This window comes from Theropithecus gelada, chromosome 17 (genome assembly GCF_003255815.1).
Source record: "Theropithecus gelada isolate Dixy chromosome 17, Tgel_1.0, whole genome shotgun sequence".
Taxonomy (NCBI): Eukaryota; Metazoa; Chordata; class Mammalia; order Primates; family Cercopithecidae; genus Theropithecus; species Theropithecus gelada.
Window position 1 is genome coordinate 57,841,544 of NC_037685.1, and position 20,222 is coordinate 57,861,765.

The 20,222-nt window shown below is 38.0% G+C and overlaps 1 protein-coding gene across 2 annotated transcripts in view; it reads left to right on the plus strand.

The window, feature by feature from the left end:
- ATP8A2 (ATPase phospholipid transporting 8A2) overlaps positions 1 to 20,222 on the plus strand; it is a 649,217-nt gene that overhangs the window by 437,629 nt on the left and 191,366 nt on the right. The window contains exon 28 of one of the 2 annotated variants that reach the window (XM_025364761.1): positions 19,897 to 19,971. The exons of the other annotated variant lie outside the window; for it this stretch is intronic. Within the exon in view, the coding sequence (XP_025220546.1) occupies positions 19,897 to 19,971 (75 nt within the window). The remainder of the gene's footprint in view (positions 1 to 19,896; positions 19,972 to 20,222) is intronic. 2 annotated transcript variants of the gene reach the window in all.

Here is a 20,222-nt window from a genome sequence, read left to right on the forward strand (position 1 = left end):
TAAAATTGATAATTAGTGTGTGAAAGGCACTTGGCAATGAAATACATAGCAATATCAGTGACATAATTTTGGCAGCAGAAGAATGCTAAATATAATCCAAATGTCAATGTAGAAATGAAAACAGTACTAGCTAGTCAATGATTTCTATAATGTCTTGGGAAAATGAAGTTAATTACGTTAAATTTTAAATCAAAATAAAACAGGTAGTTTAAAAGTTACAGAAGCTGGAGGCATAGTATACTTGTGTGTATGTGTATGTATATACAACATATGAATATATTTAATATCATTAACAATGACGATCCTTGCCCCCATTGTACTTCTCTTCTAGTCACAAACCCTAAAGAAAGCCTCTTTAGATGTTTCTTCTAGGACAAGGCGCAGTGGCTCACATATTTAATCCCAGCACTTTGGGAGGCTGAAGTGGGTGGATTGTCTGAGCCCAGGAATTTGAGACCAGCCTAGGAACATGATGCAACTCCATCTCTACAAAAAAAACCCTACAAAAATTAGCCAGGCATGGTGGCATGTTCCTGGAGTCCCAGCTACTCGGATAGCTGAAGCAGGAGGATCACTTGAGCCCAGGAAGTTGAAGTTGCAGTAAGCCATGATTGTGCCACTGGACTCCAGCCTGGGCAACAGAGCAAGACCCTGTCTCAAAGAAAACCCAATTGTTTCTTCTGGAAGTTATCTTCATATCTCTGAATGTGTGTGCCTATTTTGCAATATACCAAAATTTGTTGGTTTTAGACATTATCTTTTGACTTCCTGTTTCAACAGATGAGGATTTCCCTCTCTAAATTGCAGCCTTACCTTCTCCCCTTCTCCCTTCACACATAGTTACATCTCTAATTTTAACTAATTCAGATATCCATGATAACCTTTTTAAATTATGTAAATAATGTTCATTGTAGGGCTAAGAAGTATGATTATTTTTTCTTTCTTGTTCAGGTTTCAGTTTTCTCTGTAGTTTTTAATGGCCTTTCTTTTTGTCTTTTACCCTAACTGCATCCCACATTTGTTTAATACTCTCTGGATGTTCCATTATAGTATATGTTTTCCTGAGTCTCCTGTCCACCTTCCCCTTCCTTCTGAAGCACCCTCTGCTCCAGTCCCCATCTGGACTGCTTGCTCTCTGGGCCTCTGCTTTCTGCTGAACTTCACTTCTCTTTGATGCTCTCCAGGAGGGCACCGTCTCCTGGATTCACTGTTTTCCTTACTTTCAGTTTCTTCACTCTTATTCCTGAAGCACATATATCAATAGATTTTTACTGTTATATCAGCAGTATATTTCTGAGACATTGGATAGCCAGAATATCCTTATTCTTTTATTATATTTGACTGGTAGATTAGCTGGGTATAAAATTCTAGGCTGAAATTCTTTTTCTCTCAGAATGCTATGTGTTGTTTAGCTTCCTTCTGGTTGATTGGAGACTCAATACAATTTTGATTCTCCATCCTTGTTATTTGGACTCCATTTTCTCTTTATGTTTAGTGTTCTGAAATTTACAAAGATATGTGTTTGTGTGGATCTCCTTTTCTTAATGTGCTTTCAATCTAAAGACTGGTTTTCTTTAGTTTGGGAAATTTTCTTCTATTATTTTTTGGTAATATCCCCCTTTGCATTTTCTGCATTTTGTCTCTCTACAACTTAGTCGTATATTTATCCTTCTGGGTTTACATTCTAATCTTACCCTTTTACTGTTTTGGATATTTCCGTGACTTATCTTCTAGGTCCTCTATTGAGGATTGGGTTTTTATAAGCCATGTTTTTCTCTCTTTTTAATTTTCAAGTGCTTTTCTATGTCATTTTTTCCCTACAAGCATTCTTATCTTAGTTTACAGATGTAATATCTTCTCCTATCTCTTTGAAGATATGAAATAACATTTATTTAATGTTTTCTTTTGTTCTCTCATTTATCTCTGTTTTCTCTGTGTTCTTTCTTGTGAAAACTTTTCTTAAAAGCTCCAATGAGTGAGTTCAATCTTTCTTTAATTAGCTTTTATTTCTTAATTACGTTGTTTAACATCCATCTAATAATGCAAACGTTGAAATACTGAATGGCTAATAAATTTCAGATGCTAATAAAATTAACATATCTTCACAGTAATTTGGCCCTGTGATAAAAGGTGAGAGCTTTTTTCATTGCTTATCACTTTTATTTTCCTTTCCTGGAAGAACTTCCAGAAAGCAATAGAATTTCTATTGTTATGGAAACAATAGGGAACAAACTTGTTAGCAGATGTAGATAATGAAAAGCACTATCCCTCTGCTTTAAATCCTATTGTGGAAAGGGATTTTACATTGTGCAATTACAAAGAATATTGCATTTTAACTATCTATTTATTGATACTTGGATGACAATTAAGAGAACCGTTCATGGAATTAGCTGTGGATTTCTTTTCCAGATGTTCATGATTGTGTCATATATTCAGGTTACATCATCCATTAACTTACTTAGTGAAAGTCTAATATACAAGTATCTGCAGCAATAAAATATATTTTGAGGATTTTACTCCTCATAAAACACATTCCATGCTGTAATTATTGCCTTGAGCAGTTGCTGATTCCCTATCTATATTAGTATTCTTAGGCTTTTCAGCGGGATTGAAAAATATTTCTACTGATTGTTCAGCTACTATTCTGAAGTCATAAAAGTATGCACTTACAATAGACAACTGGCTATATCAATGCCTTAAAATTATTTGCAATAAATTATGTTATTTTCTGAATATTAATAATGCCATAAGTAAGCATAGGGAATAAAATGACCATGATAGTAGCTTGATTGCTAGGAATTTTTAAAGGCAGTATTACTTGTTCCTTCTGAAAATAAAAGCTGAGAGCAAAGAGAAAGGGGAAGGAGAAAGGAACAAGTGTTCAAGAATGTTTTTCCACGTGGAGCTGTGAGCTGAATGCACCAGCATCATCCATCTGCAGCTTTCTGAGGCCTGGGAGGGACACGTGGTGCTGACTGAGAGGTGGGGCTCCTGGTGCCGTCTGCCATTTTTGTTCTTGCAGGGGTCTTAGTGCTGAGCCTTTTGCAGCAGCTCCCAGTGTGGGGCCCTTGAGGAAGCCGCCGCTTCTGAGGACCAGAAGCTGAGAGCCAGGATGGTGGGGTCTAACAGCTGGGATAAGGGCCGAGGAGGAGAATGTTTTTACCATGGGCGGCACAGGTTAGGCCTTGTTTGTCTCCTGTCGTTTTTGCTCTGTTGGACAGACGTGGTCATTGGGCCAGCTTGACCTCTTCTGTCACCTCTTCCCTGCTGCCGTTCTCACCGATGGCTCTGGAGGTTGTCATGCTTCCTGATTGTGGCCAGTGATGTCTGATGAAGTCTCTGCCCCAGAATAAATACTTAGGGTTAAAACAGAGGAGCCATATGATACATGTTGAGTGACTGATGTATGTTGGGGAGAACCTTTTTCACAAATAATACAATATGAGGAAGCTTAGCCCTGTCTGATAAGAGAAAACTATTTTATCAAATGGCAGTGAAGTAGCAAGAGGCTATTACAAATGAAACAGTTTTACTTTCCTCAAACTTTGCTGAGTATATTGAGTGAAAAAAGATAAATCTGAATGAGACCACAGCAGGGATAATTCAAGGTCATTTGAAACTTCTTGGTATACCTCCAGATACATACTTCTCAGAAGTTAAGAAAGTAAATGATTCTTGTGACTAATTAACAAATATTTTCATAAGTCAGTGGTTTCTGTTTCTTTGCTTTTTAGAAATTTAGAAAATGACCTAATCACAATGTCAGCAGATAGAAGATTTCAAATAACTTTGCATATTATTTTTGGCATATGGTTCAGAAGAAATCTGAAGTATTGATGGCTCTTGCTATAATGAAGCTTTACATTCTTTTCAATACGTGAACTATTAATAGATTACTCAGGACTGAGATCTATAGAAATGAGCAATAGGAATAGAAATGAAAACAAAATTAATTTTGATTTCCGTTTACCATTTCTGTGAAGTGTAACAGGTGATCAATACAATAAACAAAACTACATTAAATTATGGTAAAACTATATGTGTCAAGTGGAATGGCAAACAAGTTTAAGGTAGAAGGAATGATACAAAATTTTTGACTGTTCAAAAAATGCTTGTTTCTATTCACAGTTGCAAAGACACGGAATCAACCCAAATGCCCATCAATAATAGACTGGTTAAATAAAATGTGGTACATATATGGCATGGAATACTATGCAGCCATAGAAAGAAATGCGATCATGTCCTTTGTGGGGACATGGATGGAGCTGGAAGCCATTATCCTCAGCAAACTAACACAGGAACAGAAGACCGAACACTCCATGGGGAGCTGAGCACATAGACATAGGGAGGGGAGCGCCACACACTGGGGCCTGTGGGGGTTGGGGAGGCAGAGCATCAGGAAAATAGCCAAGGCACGCTGGACTTAATGCCTAGGTAATGGGTTGACAGGTGCAGCAAACCACCATGGCACATGTTTACCTCGGTAACAAACATGCACCTCCTGCATATGTACCTCAGAACTCAAAATAAAATTAAAAAGTTGGTTAAGTATACAGCTAAGAGTAGGAGAGCCAGGATGTCAGCCAGTTGGTCTGACTCCAGAGTAAGGTCTTAAGGACACTGCAGAGACATCAAGGAGTTCACAGTCTGGTGGGAGAGACAGGCAAGCCAGCCAGGATTATGACGTATGATATATGATATGATGTGATATGATATGGTGATATGATATGTGATGATATATATGTTATCGTATATGATGATATGGTATGATATATATGATATGATGTCATATGGTATATGGTGATATGAGATGATATATATGTTATCATATATGATGATATGGTATGATATGATATATGATATGATGTCATATGATGTGATATGGTGATATGATATGATATATGATGATATATATGTTATCATATATGATATGGTATGATATGATGTATGATATGTCATATGGTATGATATGGTGATATGATGATATGATATGTGATGATATATATGTTATCATATATGATGATATGGTATGACATGATATATGATATGTCATATGGTATGATATGGTGATATATGATATGTGATGATATATATGTTATCAATGATGATATGGTATGATATGATATATGATATGTCATATGGTATGATATGGTAATATGATGATATGATATGTGATGATATATATGTTATCGTATATGATGATATGGTATGATATGATATATGATGATGTGATATAATACGGCCTGTGGTGAGGCTGTGGGAACAGAGAAAGGACACTTTATGGAATCTTGTGGAGGTGGGGAGATCAAGGAAGCATTTCCAGAGTAGACGTTCTAGCTATGTGTTCCCCTGTGATGGTTAATGTTATATCAACTTTACTGAGCCTTGGGATGCCCAGATATTTGGTCAACATTATTCTGGGTGTTTCTGTGAGGATGCTTTTGGATGAGCTTAACATCTAAATAGGGAGACTGAAGACAGCAGATTGCTCTCCCTAATGTGGGTGGGCCTCGTCCAGTCAGCTGAGGGCCTGAAGAGAGCAGAAGACTGTGAGTAAAAGTCCTCTTGCCTGGCTATCTTCAAAGTGGTACATCAGCTTTTTTTCCTGCCTTCAGACTGGAACTGAAACATCAGCTTTTCCTGGGTCTCCAGCTTACAGACTCCCTCTGCAGATCTTGGGACCTGCCCACCTTTCTACTTGCATGAATCAATTCCTTATAATGAATCTCTTCATATGCACACATACACACACACACACACATAGTAAGTGCTTGTTAATGTCTTTTTAAAAGTGGGTTGTGATGAATGTCTGTGGTATTTAGAATCCATTAGCCACATTAAAAAGTGATGTAAATTTATTTTATAGTTTTAATATTTATAGTATGCCAGAAATTATATCTTTTACAGCTATTTATCCTTATCATTAAAAATTTTAGATGTTACCTAAACGCAAATATGTAGAGATTGCATTGAGTCTGTAGACTCAAAATCCCAGTGACATTTTTTGCAAAAGCAGGAAAACCTATTCTAAACTTCATATAGAATCCCAGTGGATCCCCAAATAGCCAGAACAATCTATTTGGAGGGCTCAACATTTCCTGATTTCAGAACTTACTACAGAGCTACAGTAGTCAAAACTGTGTGTTACCATAGAGACAGGTACGTAGACCCACTGGAATAGAATAGAGAGCCCAGAAGTAAACCCTGGAATATGTGATTAAATTATTTTCAACAAGAGTGCTGACAGCATTCAATTAAAAAAAAAAAAAAAAAGACAGTCTTTTCAACAATTTGGCTAGGAAAAACTGGATATCCAGATGCAAAATATTGAAGTTGGACCCTTACTTAACACCATATGAAAAAGTTAATTCAGGATGGACGCCGTGGCTCATACATGTAATTCCAGCATTTTGGGAGGCCAGGGCAGGTGGATCACTTGAGCCAAGGAATTTGTGACCAGCCTGGGCAATGTGGTGAAATCCCATCTCTACCAAATAAAAATACAAAAATTAGCCAGTAGTGGTGCATTCCTGTAGTTCCAGCTACTCATGGGGGTGAGGGGGGGTGCTGAGGTGGGAGGATCACCTGAGTCCAGGGGAGGTTGAGGCTGCAGTAAGCCATGATCATGCCACTACATTCCAGCTGGGGCGGCAAAGTGAGACCTTGTTTCAAAAAAAAAAAAAAAAAAAAAATTAACTCCAAATGAATCAAAGACCTAAATGTAAGACCTAAAACAATAAAACTCTTAGAAAAAAACATAAAGGGACAGTTTCATGACATCGAATTTGGCAACGTTTACTTGAACACCAAAAACGTAGGCAACAACCACAAAAAATAGGTAAATTGGACTTCATCAAAATTAAACATTTTTGCCGTTCAAAAGATTCTATCAACAGAGTGAAAGGGCAACATATGGAATGGGAGAAAATATTTGTAAATCATATATCTGATAAGAGATTAATATCCAAAATATCTAAAGAACTCCCAAACACAGCAGTAAAAATCCAATTCAAAAATGGGCGAAAGACTTGAGTAGACATTTCTCCAAAGAAGATACACAAATATCCAATAAGCACATGAAAAGGTGCTCAACGTCACTAATGATTGAGGAAATTGAATTCAAAACCACGCTGAGATACCACTTCATACCCATTAGGGTGGCTACTATCAATAGAAAACAAAAAGGAGTTGCTGATGATGTAGAAGAAACTCTTGCGCATTGCTGGTGGGAAAGTAAAATGCTTTAGCCACTTGAAAGATAGTATGACTATACCTCCAAGATGTTAAACGTAGAATTACTATATGATCCAACAATTCTGCTTCTGGGTATGTATCTCAAAAAATCGAAAGCAGAGACTGAACGCATGTTTTTATCCCACTGTTCAGAGCAGCATTATTCACAGTAGCCAAAAAGTGGATACAACCCAAATGTCCTTGTATGGATGAATGAATAAACAAAATGTGCTATATACATACAATGACATGTTATTTAGCCTTAAAAAGAATGAAGTCCTGGTACATGCTACAACATGGACGAATAAAACTTTCTGTTAAGAAGCATAAGCTACACAGACAAGGACAAATATTATGTGCTTTCATAGAGGCAGAACAGGGATTGCGGGGAGAGGAGAGTTGCTTAATACCCATGAATACAGAGTTTAATGGTTTAATTAATACTATTAATACAGAATTTCAGTTTGGAGTGATGAAAAAGTCCTGGAGATGGATGATGGTGATGGGTACACATCAAGGTAAATGTTTTTAATACCACTAAACTGCACACTTGAAACTGGTTAAAATGGTAAATTTTATGTTCTGTGTGTTTTACCATACCAAACAGTACATAAAACATATTGAGATAGTTTTTGAGATTTGTAGATACACGGATCTTTAGATTTCTCTTAGGGAATGTGTGTACAGCTGCTCATGTATTTGGAGAATTCCTGTCTAGTGTCCTTCACGGTCTGAATCCAGCCCTCTTCTCTCACTTCATTTTCCTTGTTCCAGCCACCTGGCAGTTCACACCTGCTAGGGTTTTGTACAAGTTGTTCTCTCTACTTTCACTGCCCCTTCTCCCCCCACCCAGTTGATGAATGGAATCTGATACTTCAAGACCCAGCCCAAGTGGCCACCACATTTGGAAAAGTTGTGCTCACTCCTCCAGACAGAACCTGTTTCTCCCTCTCCTGTGTTCCCAAAGAACTTTTCTGCACCTCAGATACGTCCCATGCCTGTCCCCAAACAGAGTGAATTGTTGGACAGAGAAGGTGTCTCACCTTTGCAAGTCCTGCCCATAGCACAGAGCAAAACTTGAAGCAGGACCTTAGTAAACAGTTCAGTAACTGAATTTTTCAAGTATATGTATGTGATTCTTTCCTTATAACCCTCCTCTGGGAGACCTTTCGCTCTACTTTCCAGAACCAGAAAATAAGACACAGAGCAAGCTCACACCTTGCCCAGGCCACAGGCTCACTGTGGCAGATGGGAATAGAGGGATAGCGTCAAAATCTCTTCTGATGATCCTAGTCTATGCAGCCAGGCACTAAATCTTACTTTCAATAAGTTAAGAGTGTGACTTTATTGGTTATAAAACACATGTTCTCAAATATTTGCCATAGATCCTGTCCATAAATGAAGTGATCTTGTACATATTTCTGCTACCCCTTCCATAATAAACCCCCTGCCACTGTTCCAACACCAGGAGGTTGGAAACAGCTGTGTCATTAATGAACGACAGCAGATCCTAACCAGTGACCTCCAGATGAAAGGCTCATTATTTCCTTACTGGTCTCGAGAGCTGTTCAGTCCCCTAGCAAGCCAGCTCAGGATTTGGACTGAAGAGTCTAAGCCTTGAACTATAAAAAAAATTTACGAAGTCCTTGACACAATGTGGAGCGATTATGTTCTATTGTGCCAAGAATTTCTTATTAAAAATCAATTTAATTGTGCATGCCCCATCTGGTCGGTATTACGGTCTTTTATGGGGGGAGAACACGATTTTGTGTTTACCTGATGTTCCATCGAGTAAGCATGTAGTTTTGCAGAAACAGAGACATTTTATAACGCTGAGAAATGACTAATTAAAGACAATTTTTAAATGTTTGACCAGACTTCTTTTTACTAACTTTTGTGACTTTGAGCTGTAAGATTCAACTTTCTCGCATTAGTTGGGATTTTAATGGAAAAGAAAATGCCAGACTAAAGTAAAAAATGTATGTGTGCACATCATTTGCTATATTTATATCCATGTAATAATTTCTATTTTAAACTCTCGAGATTAAAATTCGAGTCCTTTTATTCTTCTTTCTTTTTCTTTTTTGGTTTTGTTTTTTGTTTTTGAGATATGATGTCACTCTGTCATGGAGCCTGAGCACGATCATGGTTCGCTGCAGCCTCAACCTCTCTGGCTCAAGCAACCCTCCCACCTCAGGCTCCCAGGTAACTGGGGCTACAGGCATGTGCCACCATGTCCAGCTAATTTTTGAAAAATTTTTTGTAGAGACAGGGTCTCACTCTGTTGCCCAGGCTGATCTCAAACTCCTGGGCTCAAGCAGTCCTGCTGCCTCAGCCTCCCAAAGTGCTGGGATTATAGGAGGGAGCCACTGTACCCCCTCTAGGTTAAAAGGACCTCAAGACCTTTTAAACATACCTAGATTTCCCATTAGTATTTAATTTGTGTTGTTTTTTATTCAAGGAATTTCGATAATGAAGGGTGAGAAGATTACTTCTGATTGTCTGCTAGGTCTCAACCATATTAGCAAAAGATTGCAATATCTTCACGCAAAATATTGCCAGATAATATTTCACACTGGAGTGGTTGCATTTTGTTGTACAAAATGGGGACGATTTTTAAAGCTTGCTTTTCAAACAGTTTATACCCTAATCTTAAAAGGATCCCTTGGCATTCAAGGAAAAATATCTGGATAATTCATAAAGTTTTTGGTGTGCTTATGTGCTTATAGTTAAGTGTTTTGTTCACGTGACAATCTTAAAGTATCAGTAATATACTAAGTTAGTAGCCACGAATACTCATTTGATTCTGAATTGCCTTAACTTAAATGTTTTAAAAATTACTGACTTTTAAATAAGTAGAATTGACTGCTAGTCACTGCAGTCTACTAAACACCTATTTGATATGAGCCATAATATCTTTCATATTCTCCGTGCCCCGATTTCCTCTTTTGTGAAATGGAGTAACACCTTTTGTTAGGAAGGTTAAGGTATTTAAATTAGATAATTCATTTAGAGTATCGCAAGGTTCGTGGAACAGAGTAAGCAGTAAATATACGTTAGCCTGTATCATCATCAAAAATAACAGAAACGACAGTCCTGCAGTGTGTGGTTTTCTTATTTAAAATCCTCTTTTAGATGAGCTTTCCGTTTAACATGAAGTATTAATATTCTGCATATATCCATTTATTGAGCACCTACTGTGTGCCCACCCGTGTGCTAGATCCTGGATGTACAGTATTGAGTGGAATCAGTATAATCTCTGAGCGCCTGGAGTAGCCAGATAACAATACAATAAAAATTACAGAATGTGACAAGCCCGAAGAGAAGAATGAGCGTAGTGTGGTGATAAAGACCAGCAGGTTCTTCTCTTCTACGTAATTCTTTGAAGTTGAAGTAATGTTTATTTGTTACACTGATAATAAAAATGTATAAGGAAAAAATAACGTCCCGGCTTCTGGCTCCATGTCTGCTCAGGAATCCGTAGAAACAGTTTGGTCAACCGTCCACACTTTTCTTTGCGCTAATACAAATGTATGTAAACATATAGCATTTTCGTTGTGGTTTTACAAAAAAACAAAAATGGATTCTATGCATTACTCTGTAACTTTGTTGGTTTGCCTTGAAAAGTCCTTAGAAGTGTTACTAATATGTGATGTTTGCTGCTGGCCATTTTATCTGCCCAAGACTCAGTCAGCGACAGAAAACTCTACAAAGATTTTATAGATGAGGCCTGTCATTACTACAATATCCTTTCTAGTCTCCATTTAATTCTGGCCACTCCATCCCTTAATTTATTGAACAGAAAAAGATACTCTAGGCCGGACGCAGTGGCTCACACCTGTAATCCCAGCACTTTGGGAGGCCGAGGCGGGCAGATCACAAGGTCAGGAGATTGAGACCATCCTGGCTAACACGGTGAAACCCCGTCTCTACTAAAAATACAAAAAACTAGCCGGGCGAGGTGGCGGGCGCCTGTAGTCCCAGCTACTTGGGAGGCTGAGGCAGGAGAATGGTGTGAACCCAGGAGGCAGAGCTTGCAGTGAGCAGAGATGGTGCCACTGCACTCCAGCCTGGGCGACAGAGCAAGACTCTGTCTCAAAAAAAAAAAAAAAAAAAAAAAAAAAAAAAAAAAAAAAAGATACTCTAGGGTGTCCTCCTACTATTACTGTTATTATTCCTGACAACCTCTGCTCTGTAATAGCATTTCTGATGTTTTTCCCATGATTTCCTACCTACTTACCTATTTATTTATTTTACCTTTTCCTTTGTCAATCTCATGCTATTTCTTGAGCATTCCTTCATTTCCATACTTATAAATTTAACATTTTAAAAGATAGGTGTTTCTAGTTCATAGATTTGCTACAATCACCCCCTACTAAAGAACTTTAGAGGTTTTTTTTTGGTTTGTGCTTCCTATTTTGTTTTCTGCTACCAACAGTACTGCAAAACAAGATGGGTTTTTATATACTGGTACTTTCATTTATGTGAACTGGATTTCCAGAAACAGAATTTCTAGACAAAGTATATGTTTATATTTTATCTTACTACATATGGCCAGATCAAATTTCAAAATAAACTGAAGCATTTTGACATTTAAACAGATATCTTTGGTGCCAGTTTATCAGCCCAGACCTGATATGCAAATTAGTGGATCGTGATGTTGTTGCCACTTCAGTGAGAAACCATATGTTAATTTACTTCAATATTCTCCATAGGGTACTTTTTCTCTTCAGTCCTCTACCAGGGATCCTGAAAGAGCAGAGTAAACAGAGGAGCAGGTCATCCCTTTTCCACATTAAGTAGTCGTCTGTTAAGTGTCGGCTGTTAGCTGAGAGCCTGAGAGTGGCGGCAGGTACAACCCGCCGAGGTTGGACGATGGCAGCGGGACGTCCAGACAGGAGCCTGTGCAATTAGCCAAGACGGTTACTGCGTTTTTGGCAGTCAGGCAGCAGTTAAAGCAAAGAAGGGTCTTTTTTCCAAGAAGGAAAAGCCATTTAATAAGTTTGGGTCAGTTTGCTCATAACAACACTACATTTGAGGACCAAAAACCCCAGGAGCTTGGCAAGCCAGCAGTGCTTGGCAAGTCTTCCCACCAACTCACCAAGTCTGAGGCCATCCTGCCGGGATCTGGCTCTCTGGGCTTTGACTGTATTCATTTAACAGCATTCCTAGTTAACAAGAAACTAAAGGCAGAGGAATCTTTTTTTCCCGTTAATCCAAAAGTAAAATTTAGTGGCTATAAGCAAGCCACCATCCAAGTAACTGCACGTCAGATGGGGGACGGACCGTCTGTATTGAGGGCTCTGCGTTTGGTGTACACAGCTGGGAACTTGTGGCCCACCAAAAATGACATTTATGTTTAGGAATTGGGTGGTGCCGTCTTTTTTGTGTATGAATTAACATTTGTATATGACTTACTGGTGTGAAAGTCTGATTTTATAATGTGTCAGAGAGCCATCGTTTACCTGTCTCATGAATAAATAAAATAAAAACTAAGTACGTTTGTATAAATATTTAAAAATACACTGCATTCTCATACTTTCCCCGTTTCACCTATGGAAATCTTGCCAAAATGAAATCAAGTTTGAGTGTTTTCAACGTAAGAGAAAACCAGGTCATGGATTTTAAGATTAAGAAGTGGATTTTTGTTTGTTTGTTTTGTTTATGTTGGCTTTGGGGTTTTTTTGTTTGTTTTTTGTTTTCTCTACCAAGTAAATAGTTTCAATGAAATAAACAGGTCCAATCATCTAATGATGGATTATTTGAATGCATATTGAAATTGAATTGAAAATGTTGAGAAAGAGCTTGTTTATGCATCTCAAAAAGCTGCAGCACCTGCAACTGATAAAAATTAGTACAAACATATCAAAAGTCTTTGAAGAAACATGTGGCCAATCCAGTGCCAACTTGGACAGAATCAGAACACTGGCTGCCCAGAGGAAATATCCCAACATTCAGCTAATCAACAATGTTAAATGAAATGAAGAATGAAACTTCTTACATGACTCAGTATTGCTTGGAACAATGTTAATGTCAACAAGGTCAGTTCATGGAAGGAGATGCTGTATTTCTTAAGATTTTTAGCCTCTCCTATGTTTTCAACTACTGGGGTGTCTTGATTACACCGAATTCACTCAGTCTTTGAAATAATTTCTCATTAATAATTTATAAAGTTATGTGTTTGTTCTCAGGATCCAAATTTGTGGATCCTGAAAATATTACTCTTTTATTCATAAAAGAGTAAAGCTTTCTAAAACCAAGCCCCCATACATAACATACAGAATCATGGCTTTGTGCAACCAGCCACGTGTTATTATCTTGTTTGTAACAAACATCTGTTAGAAACAAGATTTCTAAGTTTCGTATCAGGTTAACCAAATAAACTTATTTCTTTAGTCCAGGGTTTCTCAGCAGTGGCATTATTGACATTTTGGATTATATAATTTTTTGCTGTAGAGAGCTCTTCTGGGCCTTGTAGGATGTTTAGCAGCCAGCATCTTTGGCCCACTCAACGTCAGTAGGCCCCTCCGCCAAGGTGTGACAATAAAAAAAATTTCCAGATATTGTGAAAAGTCTCCTCAGAGGCAAAATCACCCCTAGCTGAATATTACTGCTTAAAACAGTTATATAAATAAAACATGAATGTGTTAAGCAAGTGTCCCTGTTTACCCCACAGAACACTTCTACCACCTAAAGATGATGAATATTAATGATCTCTTATGTTTCCCAGAAAGTTGCCATGCATATATGAGTATGTACATCTGTTCTGCATGGTCATGGCCATTCAATATTACCCTTATTTTTTCATTTTTAACGTATCTGTGAGATTCTTGCATTGCAGTGTGTGCGGACTTATATTTAAAATGAAATCTTTTTAAAATTACATAGAGTTCATTACAGGAAGAGCCGTAATTTCTTTAACCAGCTATCAATATACATGCAGGCTCTGATTTTTTGTTTTCCATATATAAGGGTGTGGCATTGTTTTCCAAATAATGCCATACCATTATATTTTTGTGTTGAACATTATGTGATTACAGCTATAAGGTATAATTTAGAGCATGTCCCTACAAGTGGAATCACTTGTTCAAACGAAAACGAAATTAAACGTATTTATAGATAATGCTGTATCACCAGCTGGGTATTACGGTGTTGTTTCCCCAGTTTACCAGACTTTTATATTTTTACCCATCTGATAAGAAAAAAAGTTATATCCATTTGTGTACATGTTTAATAAAAATGAGATTTCCTATGTTTCTAAGCCTTTTTTCCCTCTGTGATCATGCTGCATATACTCTTTGCCAATTTTTCTAGCGGCTTGTAGGGTGTTTTCTTTCTGATTTGTAAGAACTCTTTATATATTGAGGAAATTGGGCCTGTGTTTTCCTAGATATTTCAAATATGTTTGTACTATTTAATATTAGTTTTCTTTCAACTTTGTTAATATTTTTCTCCATAGAAATTAATTAGTTTCAAATTTGTCCCTCATTTCTAAGTGTAATGTCTTACAAAGAGTCATTTTTCACATACAGCAAAATCGTGTTTTTCATGTTTACTTCTAATGCTTTCAGAGTTTTGTTTTTTATGCTTAAATATTCAAGGCATCTGAAATTCATTTGAGTATATAGAGACTGAAATACCACATATTCTTTTCCAAATACTATGGTAATTTATCATGTGATAAAGGACATTTCAAACAAGTGGGATAAAGATGACTTATTAAACAAATTCTGCTGACATAATTGCTGATATTTAGGTGCAAAATAATAAAGCTGCGTCTGTCCTTGGTGCTTGCAAGGAACCGACAGAAGGCCGTTGTAGCTGACTGAAGGAGATGCAGTGTTGTCAGAAAGATAGGTGGGGACCTGATTGTGTTGGGCTTTGTAAATCCAAGCTAAGAAATTGATCTTCTTTTGACTAGAGTGTGTCTTTTTCATGTTCATTTGACATGTTTCTTGTATGTAGCATGTATTTCGGATTCTATTTTCTTATCCACCTGAGCTTTTATTTTTTATTATTAATATAACGCACATGTTTAATATTACTTCTGTCATCACATTCTATGTTAGTTTTCAGCTTCTGATGTTTCTTTGGCTTCTATCTTTTACTAAAATTCCTATCACCCTTTATTTCCCTAGGGACTTGTAAACATCTTTTACTCTCTTTTGGTATTGTGTACCTCTAGAGAGAAGTAGCAAGCCTCCTTGATTTTTTTCTCTTTGTTACTTTCTCTGTGTGAATATACTGAAGAATTGATCCTATAAAATCTTAAAACTCATTAATTCCTATAGCAGGACGTGTGTGGGTATTGATCTTTCTGTGTCTGTTGCTTGTTTTGTTTCCTGGGATGAAGGATCCTCTCTCTACTGGCTGATTAGAGTATTTCAGAAAATTTTCTTCTGTTATATCTTTGAACATTTTTTAAAAATCTGTTTTCCTCTTTTATTTTTAAGTACATCTTTTTGGGAATTTTTTTGCTTATCTTTAAGGGCTTTTAACTCTATCCATTTCTCTTAAAAATCTTTATTAACCTTTTGACCTTTACTGAGAATTGTTTTCTCAAGCTTCACTGTCTGTCTCTACGTGTGGTTTCAGCAGTGCCAGGTTTTTTTTTTTGTTTTTTTTGTTTTTTTTTGTTTTTTTTTTTGTTTTTTTTTTTTTGAGACAGTCTCGCTTTGTCATCCAGACTGGGGTGCAGTGGCACAATCTCGGCTCACTGCAACCTCCACCTCCCAGGTTCAAGTGATTCTCCTGCCTCAGCCTTCGGAGGAGCCGGGATTACAGGCATGTACCACCACGCCTGGCTAATGTTTGTATTTTTAGTATAGGTGGGGTTTCACCATGTTGGACCAGGTTGGCCTCAAACTCCTGACCTTAGACGATCCACCCTCCTTGGCCTCCCAAAGTGCTGGGATTACAGACATGAACCACCACGCCCTGCTAACAGTGCCAATTCTGGCCTTCATTTCGCTTTAGGGTGGCTTCAGTCTGTGACATTGACCTCTTCCTATTTGTGTCTTTGTTTTCTATATTAGACATCTTATTGTAAGTTTCATTTCTAAGAAAATTCACGTTTTTATTAGCTCTCTTAGTCTCACCAAGAATGTTTGAGATTTTCTTCTGCAGTGTGGCCTTGTTCTCCTGGAAAGATAATTTCATGTGCGTTTGTCATGTCCTCATTTTTTCTATAATATTTTTGGAAGATGTCTAGGGGAAAGGGGATTCCAAGTTGTCTTGGAGCACTTCCTGCTCTGGTCTCCTATCGCTCTGCAATCATAAGCACCTGCCTTGCTGCTGTTTCTTTCCCTTAGAGGAGGCCTGTATTCCCTAGAGGAAATTTCTGTGTGTTATGGGTTTCTCTTGGATGATTCTGCATTTTTTTTTTCTTTTCAGTTCATCTTGAAACTTGATCAGTGTCTGCCAAGTTGATTGTCATTTGTATTTTCCATGCTGCCCTGGTGTCCTCCCTGCTTGATTCCTGAAAGAAAGGAGGGAAAGAGCATATTGCCCTTCAGCTTTAATTTGCCTGCTGTGTTGAATCCATCCAGAATTCAACCTCTGCCACTGCTTCCCCTGACCTCTATATTTTATCCTCTAAATTAGAGTTCGTTTGGCTATTTCTTGGATTGTTTCACCTATTTCTTTGAAACCTTTTTTTAGTTGGTTTAATCTGTAGGTTCTGTCTGCTGTGGGCATTCTCCCTTGATTTGATCTAATCTGATCATATTTGTTTGCCTCTATTGTATATCATTTGTAGTTTTAAGTAAAGCTACTCATAGTTTCATTGTGTATGTGTTTGCTTTTTTTTTTTTTTTTTTTTTTTTTGAGACGTGGTCTCACGCCATAGCCCAGGCTGGAGTGCAGTGGCACGATCAGAGCTCACTGCAGCTGCCCACCTTTTAGGCTCAAGGAATCCTCCTGCCTTAGCCTCCTGAGGAGCTGGGACTACAGAGGCATGCATCACCACACCCAGCTAACTTTATTTTTTGTGGAGATGGGGGTCTCACTATGTCACACAGGCGGGTCATGAATTCCTGGGCTCAAACGATTGTCTCCCCTTGGCCTCTCAAAGTACTGGGATTATAGGCATAAGCCACTATGCCCAGCTCTTTTCTATTGTTATTTATGTTTGCTATTTTCAGTTGATAACAGGGAGGGCAGAGCAGTAGAAATATCACTACTACCTTCAACAAGACAACACATGAACTGGATTTTGCAATAAAATAAAATACTCACTAGATACCTTTTTGGTCAATCGTTTGAATAGGAGAACTCAGAATTATAGCACAGTCTTGGGAAAATTAACTTAAAACCCTTGAAACAATTTACTAATGTGTTTGAATCTGATGTGGATCCAGGCTCTCATTGCACTAAAAGTGTGGTTGAAGTATTGATTGCCAAGACCTCCAGTGGTAGGGAGAGAGTGGGGTTGAAATTGTGGTTTTAGGGATGGCTAGTATTTGAATAAATGTTGTAGGAATTTTCCAAGCACAGAACACAGCATGAATCTCTGGTTCTTAGTTCTTCACCAATATTTCCTCACTGAGAATAGCCAGACCTCTTGGAAGAGTAGTTGAAATTGAGTGACTAGGAGAGAGAGCATCAAATCCTACATAGAATGGTGATAACAGAGGATGGAGGGAATTGGGGTGATGGTCAAAGGGTACAAAGTCTCAGACAAGAGGAATAAGTTGTATGGGGTTTTTTGAGATCTATTTTGCAGTGTGGTGAATATAATTAATAGTGCATTGTACATTTCAAAGTTGCTAAAAGTAAATTTCAAATATTCTCACCCCTTCAAAGTAAGTATTTGAGGTGATAGATGCGTTGGTTAGCTTGACTTAATTATTCTACCCTGTATTCGGAAAGTTTCGTATCACTTTGTGCCCCATAAATACATGCAGTTATAAAGGGTCAATTTACAATAAAATAAAATGTTTTAAAGGAGAAAGAAATGAAGAGTGAATAGAAGTGTGGAAGGATTTTTGAAAGTCAGCAAGTTTATCTTGGATTGAAGAGGGGACCCTAGTAGTTTTTTGAACAGGGGAATGACAAGGTGAAAGCTTTATTTAAGGAAAACTTTAACTAGCACTTGAATTGGCATTTAATTTGAGCTCACGGGGACTTGGTGAGTCCCTGTTTGTACCGAGTATCATACTGGATATAGTAGTGCACAGAGCGGCGTGGGAAACACCTCCTGCTTCAAGAAACTTAATCTGATGGACACAAGAAACTGACTTTGAAAAATCTGCCTCAGTAAAATTTCTGTACCAGAGCTGACCTGGACTCTGGTTGCCGTGGTGTCTGTTCTGTGTTGCCAGTTAGGGTCTACCCCAGCAGCGGTCTCCGTCTGTGATGATATAACACAGCTAATGTTGACTCTGTGATTTGTATGGGACACTCTCAAGTCTGCCCTCAGTCATTGGAATCACATCTCATACAAATGTAGCTGATTATTCAACAGCAACTTTTAAAATTCCATATTTTCATGTTTGCTTCCTTCTAATTCAGGTTTCTGTCTTGGAAGAAACCTCCGGGTGGCTCGGCCCTCTTCCACCCCAGTCCTGCTGCCTCCATGTACTCAGATTACATCTGGGTGACCTTTCCTTCTCTGACAGTGTTGTTTGGTTTTTTTTTTTTTTTTTTTTTTTTTTTTTTTATGTTTTTGAGATGAAATCTTGCTCTTGTCACCCAGGCTGGAGTGCAGTGGCACGATCTTGGCTCACTGCAACCTCCACCTCCACCTCCCAGGTTCAACCGATTCTCCTGCCTCAGCACCCCTGAGTAGCTGGGATTACAGGCGCCTGCCACCACACCCCGCTAGTTTTTGTATTTTCAGTAGAGATGGGGTTTCACCATGTTGGCCAGGCTGGTCTCGAACTCCTGACCTCAGGTGATCCGCCCACGTCAGCTTCCCAGAGTGCTGGGATTACAGGCGTGAGCCACCGCACCTGGCCTCTGACAGTGTTTTATCCTTTGTCGTGCACACTAATTATATCCTGGCACTTGGCTCTGTATTTGTTTTTATATCAGTCTTGCCTAATCAGTTAGAATCATAGACTACTTGGAAGCATGAATAACAGTCCACATTTTATTTATTTATTTATACATCTCTCATTACTTCAAAAAATGATTTGAGCATGTTTCTTTTATGTGATTCTGTTTTGACCTTGGTCAAGGTGGTAGATGTCTGATTAAGGAGGGTCGATAATGTATGAACTCAGCACACACAGAACAGAGGAGCTTTTGTTGTTGTTTTAAATTTATGATTTATATCTATTTGAAAGTCCTGCAAAGACACATCATATTTCTCAAATCCACTTTAGAGAAAAACAAGAATGTGAAGCTGAGACTCCTCCAGTCAATGAGAAAGTTTTGATACCAAACCTATTAAAAACAAATTAAATATATTTTTCTGTGAACGTGTGCATATTCTCTCTTAATAATGGATGTATGCCTTAAATATAAATTTTCCTTACAATACGGATTTCTGTGATATCGGGAATCTATGTTTTACAAAGGAACAACTGCTGCAGTCCTGTGGCTCCTGATTCCTTAGCAGCTGTGTCCAGCTGGTGGTCCACATTCCCGCTACTTCTTCGGTGAATGGAAACATTTAGGTCAATATTGATATAAAACTTCATGAACTTTCTTCTCTTGCAGCTTTGGTTCGCCTTTGTTAATGGATTTTCTGGGCAGATTTTATTTGAACGTTGGTGCATCGGCCTGTACAATGTGGTAAGCATTCTTCATCTCTCTCTGATAGCATGCAGAACTTAGAACTTCAGTGGCATTCCTTCACTGTTTATGTCTGGGAAGTGTATCTAAGTCAATCATCTGTATACTTAGCAGGCAGCACAAATACATCTTTAGGCCCTTTGTTGATGTGAAACATCCTGCAGAAGCCCAAACTCTCCACACATGGTTTCCATCATAGCAGATCATTCTTGAATAACCCCATGAAATTATTAACCCATATATCTTGATAA